The sequence below is a fragment of the Mustela lutreola genome, chromosome 1 (assembly GCF_030435805.1).
Source record: "Mustela lutreola isolate mMusLut2 chromosome 1, mMusLut2.pri, whole genome shotgun sequence".
Taxonomy (NCBI): Eukaryota; Metazoa; Chordata; class Mammalia; order Carnivora; family Mustelidae; genus Mustela; species Mustela lutreola.
This window is the reverse complement of record NC_081290.1, coordinates 283,877,261-283,890,246: the sequence shown is the minus strand read 5'-3', so window position 1 is coordinate 283,890,246 and position 12,986 is coordinate 283,877,261. Positions and strand designations below refer to the sequence as shown.

At 55.2% G+C, this 12,986-nt stretch overlaps 1 protein-coding gene across 1 annotated transcript; it reads left to right on the top strand.

Annotated features, from left to right (window-relative positions):
- Positions 1 to 1,367: 1,367 nt before the first annotated feature.
- Positions 1,368 to 9,372, top strand: GAL3ST3 (galactose-3-O-sulfotransferase 3). Its single transcript, XM_059147930.1, has 3 exons — positions 1,368 to 1,583; positions 5,092 to 5,328; positions 7,633 to 9,372. Exons 2-3 carry the CDS (start codon positions 5,204 to 5,206, stop codon positions 8,801 to 8,803), a joined length of 1,296 nt encoding a protein of 431 aa, XP_059003913.1. The 5' UTR covers positions 1,368 to 1,583; positions 5,092 to 5,203; the 3' UTR covers positions 8,804 to 9,372.
- Positions 9,373 to 12,986: the final 3,614 nt, after the last annotated feature.

The following is a 12,986-nucleotide window of genomic DNA, read 5'->3' as shown; positions in this document are numbered from 1 at the left end:
GAGAAGCCAAACCCAGAGAGGACAGAAGAAATAGCAGTGCTGCCCTCCCCTCCAGCTTGTCGGCACACTCAGGAAAAACCATTCCTGACCCAGAAGAAGCATCTTTCTGCTCCGTGTAACTGGAGAGCTGCTGGCAGGTCATCTGTCCGTGCAGGGCCCTAGGCAGGTGTATACGCTGGGGAAGGTGATAGGGGTCGCTGGGCAAGATAAACTCAAGTCTGATGGGTGCAGAGGTAATGTAGTTGCGGCCAGAAAGGGACAAGTGGGGCCTTATCATAACAGCCCTGGGACGCAGGCAGGACAGGACCTCCCATTCTGCAGAGGGGAAAGAGGGGCAGAGAGAAGCTGACATTCCCAAGAGGCCAAACTGGGACCACAAGCATTTCTCCTGACTGCAAGAGCCCCCATTCCCTTCTACCTCTTAACAAGGACCCTCATACAATAGCTACCTGTGTGGGACTGGAATGGAATCCAATCCTTTCCAGTCCTGGTTTGGGCTGCTATCCCAGCTCCAGCATCCTTGCCATACTCAGCTAAGAGGGGAGGAGAAAGCAGGGGTCCGTGAGAACCAATGAATTACATGTGGGGCCGCTGGTGTCTGGCCCCCGCGAGGTATTGCTGCCCGTCTCCCAGGGGGTAGGAACTAAGGCCTAAGAAGGCAGAAAATTCAGGAGCACCCCCCCCAACACACACACACACACCCATGGGAATTTACACAGAACCTTCACATGTATCATCTCTGCAACTCCAAGAACACCTCTCTATTGGAGAGCTGAAAGTATTCAGGCGCAGGGACTGGCTCTTGACTCTGGGACTTAATTAAGTTCAACAGGGCTGAACTTGGGTTCTTTAATTTCCCAAAACAAAGTGCTAAAGCTCTGGTCAGGAGTGAGTGGGTCCGGAGTCCTGCTGGAGAGAAGGAGTAGGTCAGCAGCAGGGGACTGCCTCAGGAGCTGGAAGGAAAGTGTCCCCAGGAATGCCAGGGCAGAATGGGACCAGCCCCCAGCTGGAGCTGTGCTTCTCTACTGGAGGTGGGCAGAGGAGAAGGAGCATGTGGGTGCTTGTAGAAGTACCTGTGTCTCTAACTCCCCCAGGACCCACCAGCCCAAGGTCAGCCTGTGCAGCCAGGAATGTCCATCAATGTCAGAGTATCCAGAGACCTTCTGGGCCTCAGTTTCCCCTTCTGTAGAGTGAGGGCAAGGAGCTGACCACATGGGTGTCCAGTCTCTGTAAGGTTGCCAGCTGATACCCGCATCCAAAAAGGTCACACGGAGATTGTTCCTGGGCAGTCCACGAGTCAGAGCTGCCCCCTCCCCTTCCCGCTTCCCTTCCCTTCCCCCTCCGCTCTCGGCTGCCGGGCCCCCGCCCCCGCCCCGCCTCCGGTGTGCGATGGGGGGCGGGCGGCGGGCTGAGCGGAGAAGAGCGGAGCCGCCACCTGATCCCATCCAGGCGCGGAGAGGCGAGCGAACCGGCACTCGGTGCTCAGGGCCCCCGGCGCGCTCCGATTCGCATTGGATTTCGGGACAAGGTTTGGGAGATAGCGGCGACCACCCCCCACCCGGGTCGGAGGCAGAGCCCGCGGCGTGAGTACTGCAGTGGCCTGCGTGGGGCTGGGGGACGGAGGTGGACCGGATCAGGACAGAGATCGGAGCTCGAGGGTGGGCGGGAGGGTGTCGTGGGGGCCTAGTGCCCGGAGTGCATGGGGGGGGGGCGGGGGCGCGCGCTCTGCCCCCTGGAGAGCGAGGGAGGCCCGGGGTGAGAGGGGGAATCTGGCCTATCCCCTATGGTGACCAGATCCTGGTGACGGGATCTCTGGAGTAGGTGGGGGATGAAATTGAGGGGATGGGGGCTGGAGGGGCCATAGTGATGGAGAGAGGGGGATGAGGGGAATTCGGAGACAGGGATGACGTGGGAGTGGGTGGCAGGGAGAGGGGGCAAGGGGGACCTGGCAGCGGGCTGGGAGGAAAAAGGAAGGAAAAGAGAGAGAGGTGGAAAGATAATATGATCTCCTGGGCCACTTACATGCAACCCCCTGAGTCCTTGGCCCCTTCCTTTCTAGTGCCCTGGACTGTTTCCCTCCCTACTCACTGGGCTGTGCCATTCTTAAGGAAGGATGGAGTCTCCAGGTCATCCAACGGTCAGGTCTGGTGGTCCAGGCCAGGACACCCTCCTCCTCTAAAAGCACCCATATTGGCCCTAGGGCTGGGATGGAGAGAGAAAAGGGCTCATTTGGGAGTGGGTGGGTGTCCAGGCCAGTTTTCAAAGCTCTGGCTAGCTAGACCATTTTTTCCCCCTTTGGTTCCCTGGAGAAAGGAAAGCAATTTGCAAAACCAGGCAGCAGCCTGAGGTAAATTTTTCTGACTAAAATTAGCACTGATATTCTGATGAGGCTGGGCATCCTGACCTGTCTGGGACGGCTGGGGAAAACTCTCTATGGAGAAGACACAGGGGATGCAGAGGGAGTAGTTTGAAGCATGCAATGGGCTGGAGCCAGGACCGCAGGAGACCACCACCCACCCCGTGCCAGCCTGGAGATTACAGAGGTTAAATCCAGCCCCAACCAGCCCCCTTCCCTGGATGCCAGTGCTCAGACTCCAGCTCCATAGGCAGCATCATGGAGAGAACTTGCCAAGGGAAGGGAGGCCTCCTCCAGTGTCCAAGCAGCACCCTCTCTCAGGACCTGGAATGTTTAGCCTGGCCGAGTGCCCACCCAGAGGAGACAAGGTTGCTGCTTTCAAATACCTGAAGGTCTGTCATGGAGAAAAATGACCCGTGTGGTCTAGGAGGGCAGCACTAGCAATTGTGAGGAGTGGAAGGTGGAAGAGGCAAGCTGAGGAGGGCATTAATGGTGGTGGGCTGATCCTCGCTGTCCCAGAAACAACTTTGGGACAGCCAAGGCTGCTCAGAAATGGACCAGGATGTATCTGAAGGTGGTGAGCATCCTGTCACTGATGGTGGCCAAGCAGAAACTGGTGCCTACCCTGGAGGGCTGGTGTCCAGGGAGTGCTGATGATTCCCTATTCCAAGCGGGACCTCAGCCTGGAGTCTGGCTGGCTGGGTCCCCAGGGCTAAGCCACGGATGGGAGTGGGATGGAGAGGACCACCTGGCACTCTGTCCTCCTCCTCTGTGTGGCCTGGTTGAAGCATTCCCCAGGGAAAGTCCCAGTGTAGCTCCCTCCAGGCTTGACCTCCTTGGGTGACCCAGTGAGTCCACTGAAAATAGGGTAGTTTTAGTAAGTGTATCACAGATGAGAATAGGTTGACACCCCCCCCCCAACTCTGCCTTCTCAAGAAACTCCCACCTTGTCACCAAATCCTCAAGGCAGGATGAGTGGCAGAGGCTATCGGCTCTGACTTGCTCTTGCGGCCTTCCTTACTCAGGCAAAGCCAGCCCTCCTCTGCCCCCAGCAATCCTTGAAAACACAGCAGGCAGTGAGGCTTTCTCTGCTCTGCCCTTGATTGGCCCTCTGTGGCTGTACCCTTCACCTCCCTTGGCTCCAGGCAGATTAAGTCTGTCTGCAGGCTGGTGGAGGAAACAAGGTGATGGGGCCTGGAAAAAAAAGAAAGGCATAACCAGGACATCTTTCTACCCAAACAGGTTTAAATGTAATCCAGGATTAATGAGGGGCCAGGGGGAGGTAGCGGTAAAGAAGAGGGACTGGAAACCAAGCTCCAAGCCCCAGGGGAAAGTGATGGTCAAAAGTTTTTACATTACCTCATCCCTCCTGGGACCCAGGTGTCCTAGTTCCATATACGTGCAAATGCCCGTAGAGTTCCCGGCTCATTCTCCCCTTTCAAGAGGTGTGTATGTGAGGCTGAACCTGAACCCAGACCTGGAGACCAAGGCCCCTGAGATAGAGACCCTACCCTAGTGGGGGGGGGGGGGACAGGCATTGTTGCCGAAGCTGACTTTCCACTAGTGCTGCCAAGGGCTGGGCTGCCCTTGAGCCAAGGCATTCGTGTGGGGACAGGTGCCTGGCCGGAAACCAGGCCCTCACTCTCACTTCTGCCTCTCACTCCTGCCACTCACCTGGGATAGGCCCACCTTCTCCTGGAGAGTCTCTGCAGGACAACAAGCAGAACTGCCTCTGTATCCCCCACACTCCCACCCCTCTCCTAGGCTGCCATGTCATGGCCTTGGCCAGGCACCTCTCCCTGCAGAGTCAGCGGATGGGTGGCCAGGGTTTCAGGTGTCTGGGGATGAAATCCAGATAAGGTTCTGGGATTTCAAGTCCTTCCTTTCTCTCCCTCATGGATTTATTGGTCTTGGGTCCTCAGGGCAGGTGCCCAGCGAGGAAGGCTCAGGGCTCAGAAGCAGGCAGAACTGCCAGAGTCTAGAACAGGGATGGGGAAATCAGTTCTCTGTGGAAGCAGCACACATAACACCAAGGGGGATGGGTTTTGAAACCAGAAAGAGCAGGTCTGAATCCTGATTCTGCCAACAGCTGTGTACCATGGGACAAGTAGCACCATCACTTAGAGACTCAGTTTCCTTGTCTGCAAAATGGGGAATCACACCTATGTTAGAGGGTGATGGGAATTAAATGGAAGTATGTAAGAGTGTAGTACATGTTGTAAGCCCGCAGTAGTAATCCCTTGCCCGTGTCAAGAGACTCAAGAAACTACAGGTCTAGTCAGTGTCTTCTGAGTTCAGGCTCTGGGGAGTCAAGACAAGCTCTTGGCTGAAGCAGTCAGGCAAGGAGCCCTGGAGGAGGGAAACCTTGAATTGAGACTTCTGTGCTTTAACCCAAGCTCTGGTGCTAAGGTAAGCCTACTAGGGAGATAGATACAAATGACCACAAGACAAAGACGAATTAGGGCCCAGGCAGGAAAGCCAAGCCCGGGGCTCAAGGGAGGAGTGGCTACAGCTTGAAGGGCTGGCCACACCCCCGAGCCTGTAATTCCACCCAAGACTAAGTTATCTGGCGCAGGGTGGAGATAGGGTCTTGGTAATGGGAGGTAGGAATCCGATCTTCTCCGGCTTCTCCGTTCACCCCACCCTCTGGAGCTCTTCTTTGCAGCAGTCCTGCTGGGGCGCACAGCCCATCTCCTCTGCCTGCCGCAAACCTGTTTGCCTCCTTCTTCTGCCAGGCCTCTCAGGAATACTGGCCCTGCTACCAGAGCCCCAGGAGCCCCCATGAGTGCCGGCGAAGGGAGTCCTGGATAGCGAGGCCCTGGCTGGTCCAGGGGTGGGTACCCCATCATGCCCCCCATCCTCCAGCACATGCAGCTGGCCACCAAGATGATGAGCCGAAGGAAAATCCTGCTGCTGGTGCTAGGATGCAGCACCGTAAGCCTCCTCATCCACCAGGGGGCACAGCTCAGCTGGTAAGGGGGTGGGGCCTGGGCATGCTGGCGGGACACAGGCAAGTTGCATTCTTGCCTGGTTGGCAACAGAATTGGGACCTTTCCTTCCCATTCCTTCTATCTGCCAAAAGAGTCTGTCTTCTGCTGCACTTTGCTCCTTCACTCTATTCTAAAAGTGCTTTCTATACATTCTCTTTATTTTTGTTTTAAAGATTTTATTTATTTATTTGACAGAGAGAGAGAGATCATAAGTAGGCAGAGGCAGGCAGAAAGAGAGGAGGAAGCAGGCTTCTCGCTGAGCAGAGAGCCTGATGCGGTGCTCGTTCCCAGAACCCTGGGATTATGACCTGAGCCGAAGGCAGAGGCTTTAACCCACTGAGCCACCCAGGCACCCTCTATACGTTCTCTTTAGATCCACACAACCTCCCTGGGCAGGCACTGGTCTTCACTGAAAGATTGCTTGAAAGCACAGAGTTAGTCAGTGACTAAACTGGGATTCTAATCCAGTCCAAGTCCTTCCCACGGCATCATAGTCTGAGTGCCTCCCCCAAAGGACTGCAGACAAGTTCTCATTGTTTCTGCTGTGCTGGGCAAATCCCCTTGTTCTCTGAGCCTGTTTCCTAGTCTATAGAATGGGAACGAAGACATGGGCGACCCAGTCAGCCATCCTGATACAGGATACCATGTGACAATGAATAGGACCCCTTGCCCTACTCCTGGCTCTGTGAACCCGGCAAATCCCTGCACTCTTCAGGACCTCAACTTTCCCATTTCCTACATGACCTGCCCTTGAGAAAGGTGTGAATGGGCTCAGTTCTCCTTGTTGGAGGATTTGCTGGTCTTCAAGAGGGGCATCTGGGTAGATATTACCCTGAGCCCAAACCGACCACAGATAGGAAATCTCAGTGGTGTTCTCAAGGGTGCTTAGAGTAGTCCTCATTACACGATGGCGAGGCTAGAAAAGAAATGAGAGTAACTCAGAGTCTGAAGGGAACTTACAGGCCATCTGTAATCCCCAACACCTTTGTTGCAGGAACAAGGAAACAGAAATGAAAGCTTCATGAAGGCTAAGAGTATTCTCCGTTTTTCATACTAGCAAAATTCCTGAGCCTAGAATAGTGTCTGGCACATAACAGATGCTCAAAAGAAAATTTGTTGGCTGAATGAACGAGGCTCCAGGGAACACAACAGAATCATATAGCAAATAGGTTGTCTCAAAGCCCATGCTGTGGGGACTCCTCCTCCATGAGGAGCCAGAGAAAGAGTAAAAGTGAAAAAGAAGACAGAGAACAAGAGAATATAGTGACTTTATCTGAGTTGCCAGAAAACGTAAATGAATTTTCTTCTGGTCCTCAGTTTCTTCGTGTGTAGAGTAGACTTTCTCAAGGATCTCCAAGGGCCTCTGTCCTTATATTCGTTATCTTATTTCTGTGTAGCCAAATTACCTCAAAACTTAGGTTTTCAACACATCAAACATTTACTATCTTGCTCCTATGGGTCAGGCATCCACGTGTGGCTTAGCTGGGGATCTCTGGCTCAGGGTCACCGGGAGTTGCAATCAAGCTGGCTGCTGAGGATGCAGTCTCATCTGAATGTCTGACCGGAAGTGCTCCCCTTCCCATCGCCCTCATGTGGTTGCTGGCAGCTTTGAGTTCTTCAAGCAGGCTGACAGACTGAGGGCCCAGTACCTCCTGGACTGTTGCCACCTGGTACCTCCACACAGAGCTGCTCACAGAACGGCAGCTTGCTTCTCCCTCCTGAGTTATCCCAGAGAGAGAGAGAGAGAGGAGAGACACCAAGATAGAAGCCATAGTCTTTATTATTTTGTTAAGATTTTATTTATTTATTTGACAGAGATCAAAGTAGGCAGAGAAGCAGGCAGAGAAGGGAGACGGGGAAGCGGACTCCCTGCTGAGCAGAGCGCCCAATGCGGGGCTCGATCCCAGGACCCTGGCTGGGATCATGACCTCTGCCGAAGGCAGAAGTTTAATCCACTGAGCCACCCAGGCGCCCCATAGAAGCCATAGTCCTTCTAATGTAACCTCACGAGTGACATTTCTACCTTCATTTCTACCTATTCTGTTCCCTAGTGGCAACAGTAAATCCTGCTCACACTCAGGGGGAGGGAAATGCACAAGAGAGTGAATACCAGAGGCCAGCAGGGATCACTGGGAGTCATCTTAGAGGCTGCCTGCCACACCCTCTACTGGTCCGTGCCTGTGGCCCATCTTACCGTCCTGGGGGAGGGGCAGGGGTCGAGACGCGCCCCTCACACACTTCCTCCCCCCCCCTCCCCGCACACTCCCCCCACCCCGGACTTGACAGGTACCCCAAGCTGTTTCCTCTGAGCTGCCCGCCTCTGCGGGACTCACCGCCCCGCCCCAAGCACATGACCGTGGCCTTCCTCAAGACGCACAAGACTGCAGGCACCACCGTCCAGAACATCCTGTTCCGCTTCGCCGAGCGCCACAACCTGACGGTGGCCCTGCCGCACCCGAGCTGCGAGCACCAGTTCTGCTACCCGCGCAACTTCTCGGCACACTTCGTGCACCCAGCCACGCGGCCACCGCACGTGCTGGCCAGCCACCTGCGCTTCGACCGCGCGGAGCTCGAGCGCCTCATGCCGCCCGGCACCGTCTACGTCACCATCCTGCGCGAGCCGGCCGCCATGTTCGAGTCGCTGTTCAGCTACTACAACCAGTACTGCCCGGCCTTCCGGCGCGTGCCCAACGCGTCGCTCGAGGCCTTCCTGCGCGCGCCCGAGGCCTACTACCGCGCGGGCGAGCACTTCGCCATGTTCGCGCATAACACGTTGGCCTACGACCTGGGCGGCGACAACGAGCGCAGCCCGCGCGACGACGCCGCCTACCTGGCGGGCCTCATCCGTCAGGTGGAAGAGGTCTTCTCGCTCGTCATGATCGCCGAGTACTTCGACGAGTCGCTGGTGCTGCTGCGGCGGCTCCTGGCCTGGGACCTGGACGACGTGCTCTACGCCAAGCTGAACGCGCGCGCCGCCAGCTCGCGCCTCGCCGCCATCCCCGCGGCGCTCGCGCGGGCCGCGCGCGCCTGGAACGCGCTCGACGCGGGCCTCTACGACCACTTCAACGCCACGTTCTGGCGCCGCGTGGCGAGCGCCGGCCGAGCCTGCGTGGAGCGCGAGGCGCGGGAGCTGCGCGAGGCCCGGGAGCGCCTGCTGCGGCGCTGCTTCGGCGAGGAGCCCGTGCTGCGGCCCGCCGCGCAGATCCGCACCAAGCAGCTGCAGCCGTGGCAGCCCAGCCGCAAGGTGGACATCATGGGCTACGACCTGCCCAGCGGCGGCGCCGGGCCGGCCACCGAGGCCTGCCTCAAGCTGGCCATGCCCGAGGTGCAGTACTCGAGCTACCTGCTGCGCAAGCAGAAGCGCCGGGGCGGCGTGCGGGCCCGGCCCGAACCGGTCCTGGACAATCCTCCGCCCCGGCCCATCCGGGCGCTACCCCGCGGCCCCCCTGGCCACTGAGCTCTCCAGTGTCTCCGTCCTACCCTGCCCACGGGGAGTCCTGCCTGGCACTGCCCGCAGCTCCTGCCTCGTCAGGGCCCCTACTGCTCAGTCCTTGAGGCAGCATCTCCCAATCTGGGCCTGCCTCCCCAGGGTGACTTGAACCCCGCCTTCGTGGAGGGTGCTGATAGGCCCGATCGAGCCCCGGGCCAACCCTTTTCTCCTTCCTGACCGGTTGGTGACTTTAACCAGAGGTCTGGAACCTGTCCGGAACTGCCCACCCTGCCTTTTTCTGTGGGTTGAGCCCTCCGCCCTGACCAGTCTTTTCTAAGTGGGTGAGTCCAGGCCTCACGGAGAGGGGGGCTGAGCCTTGGGAAGGGCTGCTTGGCCTGTCAGCTTCCCGGGACTCCTGCTCTTCCTCCCTGGGGATCAGAGACCCCCACACCATCTGTCTTCCAGGTTCCACCCTCCCCACAGACCTAAGCTGCTCCCAGACTCCAGAACCAAGAGTTCTTGGGTTGGGCTTTTTGTTTGGTTGATTTTCCTTTTTTTTTTTTTTTTTTTTTTTAATAAAATATCTTTAAAAGGCACAGGTTGTATGTCAGTCATTGAAAACCAGATATCCCACGTTTGAGAATGAGGCCGATGCCCCAAAATAGCCGCTGTGCCTGTCACCACGAGGAACCGGGCCCAGCCTCAATCAGCCTCCTCCACTGCCCTTCCCAGGGGCTCACAACTCTCATTAGCACCCCCTTGACTGACTGGGCTTCCCCATGCAGACTGGCCCCCTCAGCTCCACTCTTTCCCTTTGAGAAAATCTAAATCGTCCCTTTTCATTCAATTCAGCCCCATTTATGGAGCATTATCTCCAACTCGGGGACATGGGTGAACAAGGCAGATAGGGTTCATGGAGCTCCTGGGGCGCACAGTGAGACGTTGGAATTGGAGCAGGACCTGAACACTGAAGGAAGGACCAGAGCTGGGGGGAGGGAAACCAGCTCCGGCTGAGCAGGGAGAGGCTGGATGGACAATCATATCCGATAAGGAGGTGCTCAATTCCCCGGCCCCCTTCTGAGTCGCCAGCTTCACCTCTGGCCTTTCCCACAAGGAGAAGACACCCTGACTCCGATGAGGACTATTCCCTGACCCCCAGTGTTCTTGAGCACAGCAGGACATCCAGCACTTGCAAATGAAACTCTCAAAACTAGCAGAGAATCAGGACTGTTTGTTACTTTATTCAGAGCTATGTTGACATATCTGGAGAAGTAATAAAAATAACAACTAACAGAGTCTGCTGTGTACCAGCCACTGTTTAAGGGCTTTACATACATTAAATTAGGAGATGGGCACCATCTAGGGGTAATGGAACTGAAACTTGGACAGATGAAGTGACACTCGGGGTCACACAGCCAGGACTTTAATTCAGACTGTAGCTTCTGAGTCATACTGCCGTTTGAATAAAGAAGTTCCCATACCTTAGGCTAGGCTGACTTCCAGGACCTTGCCCTAAAAGAATGTAAAGTGAAGAAACCACAGCATCACTGTCGGCTTCTCTTTATTTTATTTTTAACAGAAACCTGTTTCTACGATGGAGATTTCAATGGTTAGTTGACAGCTTGGATGACAGTCTCTGGGCTGGAAGAGAGGCTATTTTTATAGCGCCCCACTTTTTACCAGTAAAGGTCTGAAAAAGGCAAAAGGCGTAATTAGAGATGCACAAAGTCGTAATTAGGTTTCTGGTGTTAAGCGGCAGTAAAGAATTGTACTAGACTCAAAGTCATCTATCCAAAGAAAAGCAAGTGCTGGCCCCCCTGGCCAAGATGTCTGTCTGCCACTGCCCTCCTCCAGGCCTAGCCTCTAGTCATACCTTGGCCAAGAACATCCTTCACCTTGTCCTGGGTCCTCCTGGAAAACTCAGACTTGCCTTTAAGTTCTGCCTTGATAGGGGTGACTGAGTGACTCAGTTGGTTAAGCGTCTGGCTTCGGCTCAGATCATGGTCCCAGAGTCCTGAGATTGAGCCTCACATCAGGCTCCTTGCTCAGTGGGGAGCCTGCTTCTCCCTCTGCTTGTGCTCTCTCTCTCTGTTAAATAAATAAGTAGAATCTTTAAGGAAAAAATAAAGATCTGCCTTGATAGGCCTCTCCTGCTTTCCTAGCTCCCCCGGCTAGTGGGCCTTCTTTTATAAACTTTGCCCCACTTCAGCAGAGAGCACAATTCTGGACTCAGAAAAATCTGGATTCAAGAATTAACTGGAATCCTCTGGAATCATTAGGGCCTGGGACAGGGTTTCTCTGCAGAAGCAAAGAAAGACCCTAAGTAGGCACCAAACCAAATATTAGCCTTCAGTGACTAAGAGGCAGGGGGTGTGGGGTGGGGGACGGGGAGTGGACTCTGGGGCTCCTTGGTTCAAATACCTCCAGCTTCAGCTACAGGGAACCTCCAGCTTCAGCTACAGGGAAACAGACTCCAGCTTCTGGGTCCCCAGTGCCTTGCAAAGAGGCTTCTTCCAACACGCATGTGCTGCTGTCCACTCTGTGCCCACTCTATACCTTTCCAGAGCTGGGTAGTGGGTGGAGTGTGGTCGCCGCCTCAAGGAGCTCACAATAAAGTCTGGGACAGATGTGGAAGCAGTTACCTGGGTGACAATGACTTAATGAAAGCAATTACTTGCATCCATGCTTTGGAGTTCAAATCATGACTCTGCCACCTACTGGTTACATGACCTTGGTCTTAGCCTTTGAGTCTCACTTTTCTCACCTATGAAAAAAGAACCATTCAGGGGCACCTGGGTGGCTCAGTGGGTTAAGCCTCTGTCTTTGGCTCAGGTCATGATCTCAGGGTCCTGGGATTGAGCCCCGCATCAGGCTCTCTGGTCAGTGGGGAGCCTGCTTCCCCCTCTCTCTCTGCCTGCTGCCCTGCCTGCTTGTGATCTCTCTCTCTCTGTCCAATAAATAAATAAAATCTTTAAAAAAAAAGAAAAGAAAAGAAAAGAAAATGAACCATTCCCAAAACAAACATAACAAAAAAGGAATCATTTCTGTCCTGAACTCTGTGACAGTATTGGAGATAAGGCACTGGGCACAGTGCCTAGTGTGTGGAAATGTTCCCAAAGTAGCAGGTCTGGTGTCATCAGGGCTCCACCAGGACAGACACCCTCCGTGTTGTAAGTGCTACAGGTCAACACATCTATTCCAAGGGTTTACTGGCAGATAGAAGAAAACCATTTTGAGGTAAGGGTGCTTTTTTCCTTCCTTGCCCAAAGGCACTGTATGGGCAAGCAGCAGCCTGGCTGGTTATGATTATAGGAAGATGGCCAAAATGACTCCGAGGGCATCTGGAGAGGCTCCCTGAGGAAGAGAGGTCCCAGCTGAGAACAGGTACAGGGGAGAGTGCTCCAGACGGACAGAACCACACATGCCTCCCAGGTGAGAAAGCTGGGGCCTCTGGGAGCCCAGGATTGCTGGGCTACCTGGATGAGAAAAGCACATTGGGGGCGCCAGCTGAGAAAGGCCCTGAGTGTCCCGCTTGGAAGTTGAGATCATCCTGTGTGGGATGCTGGAGTGAACGGAAGGGCTGTGATGACTGTCAGGGGAGGCCGGGCTATCCCCACAGCGGGTCTCTCACCGTCTGTAGCCCCTTCCTTGCTGGCGCGTCTGCACACCAGGTGGGGACTCTGTTGTAAATGAAGAGGAGTCACTGAGGCAGGCAGGGGAAAGGTCTCCAGTTGCAAAGGCTCTTGGGAGAAGCCACATGGATAAGAACAGGGACACCAGCTAACGTCTCCTGAGCACTTACGATGGGCTGGGGGCCTTTCTCTGTGCCTGTGTATTTTCACTCACCTGACTCTTCCACTGCCCCTGTGAAGGAGGTATTACTCTTTAACTCCTTTCCACAGAAGAGGAAACCGAGATACAAAAAAGTGTGGTGCCCAGGCTCACCGGGCCAGGAGAGGCTGAATCAGGACAGCACCCAGAGCGCTCAGACTCCCAAGCCCCAGTCCCCGTCATTGGAATCCATTGTCCCACCCCATCAAACTCAGGAGTCTGAGTAGGGTCTGTTCAAGCACCTCCTCGTAGAAGCCTCCAGAGAGCAGGCTTGAGTGGGAGAGAGAGGTAGAGAGCCTGAGCACTTTGGGGGCCTGAGGTGAAGCTGGCGATCTGTCAACATGATTGGGCAGCTTCTCAGGCTGTGTCAGAGGAGCAG

What these genes read in the sequence shown, in the direction of transcription:
- GAL3ST3 (XM_059147930.1), top strand. Translation starts at nt 5,204, where the DNA reads ATGCCCCCCATCCTCCAGCACATGCAGCTGGCCACCAAGATGATGAGC. An exon ending in CAGGGGGCACAGCTCAGCTG is followed by an intron (nt 5,329 to 7,632) that starts GTAAGGGGGTGG and finishes CGGACTTGACAG; the next exon opens with GTACCCCAAGCTGTTTCCTC.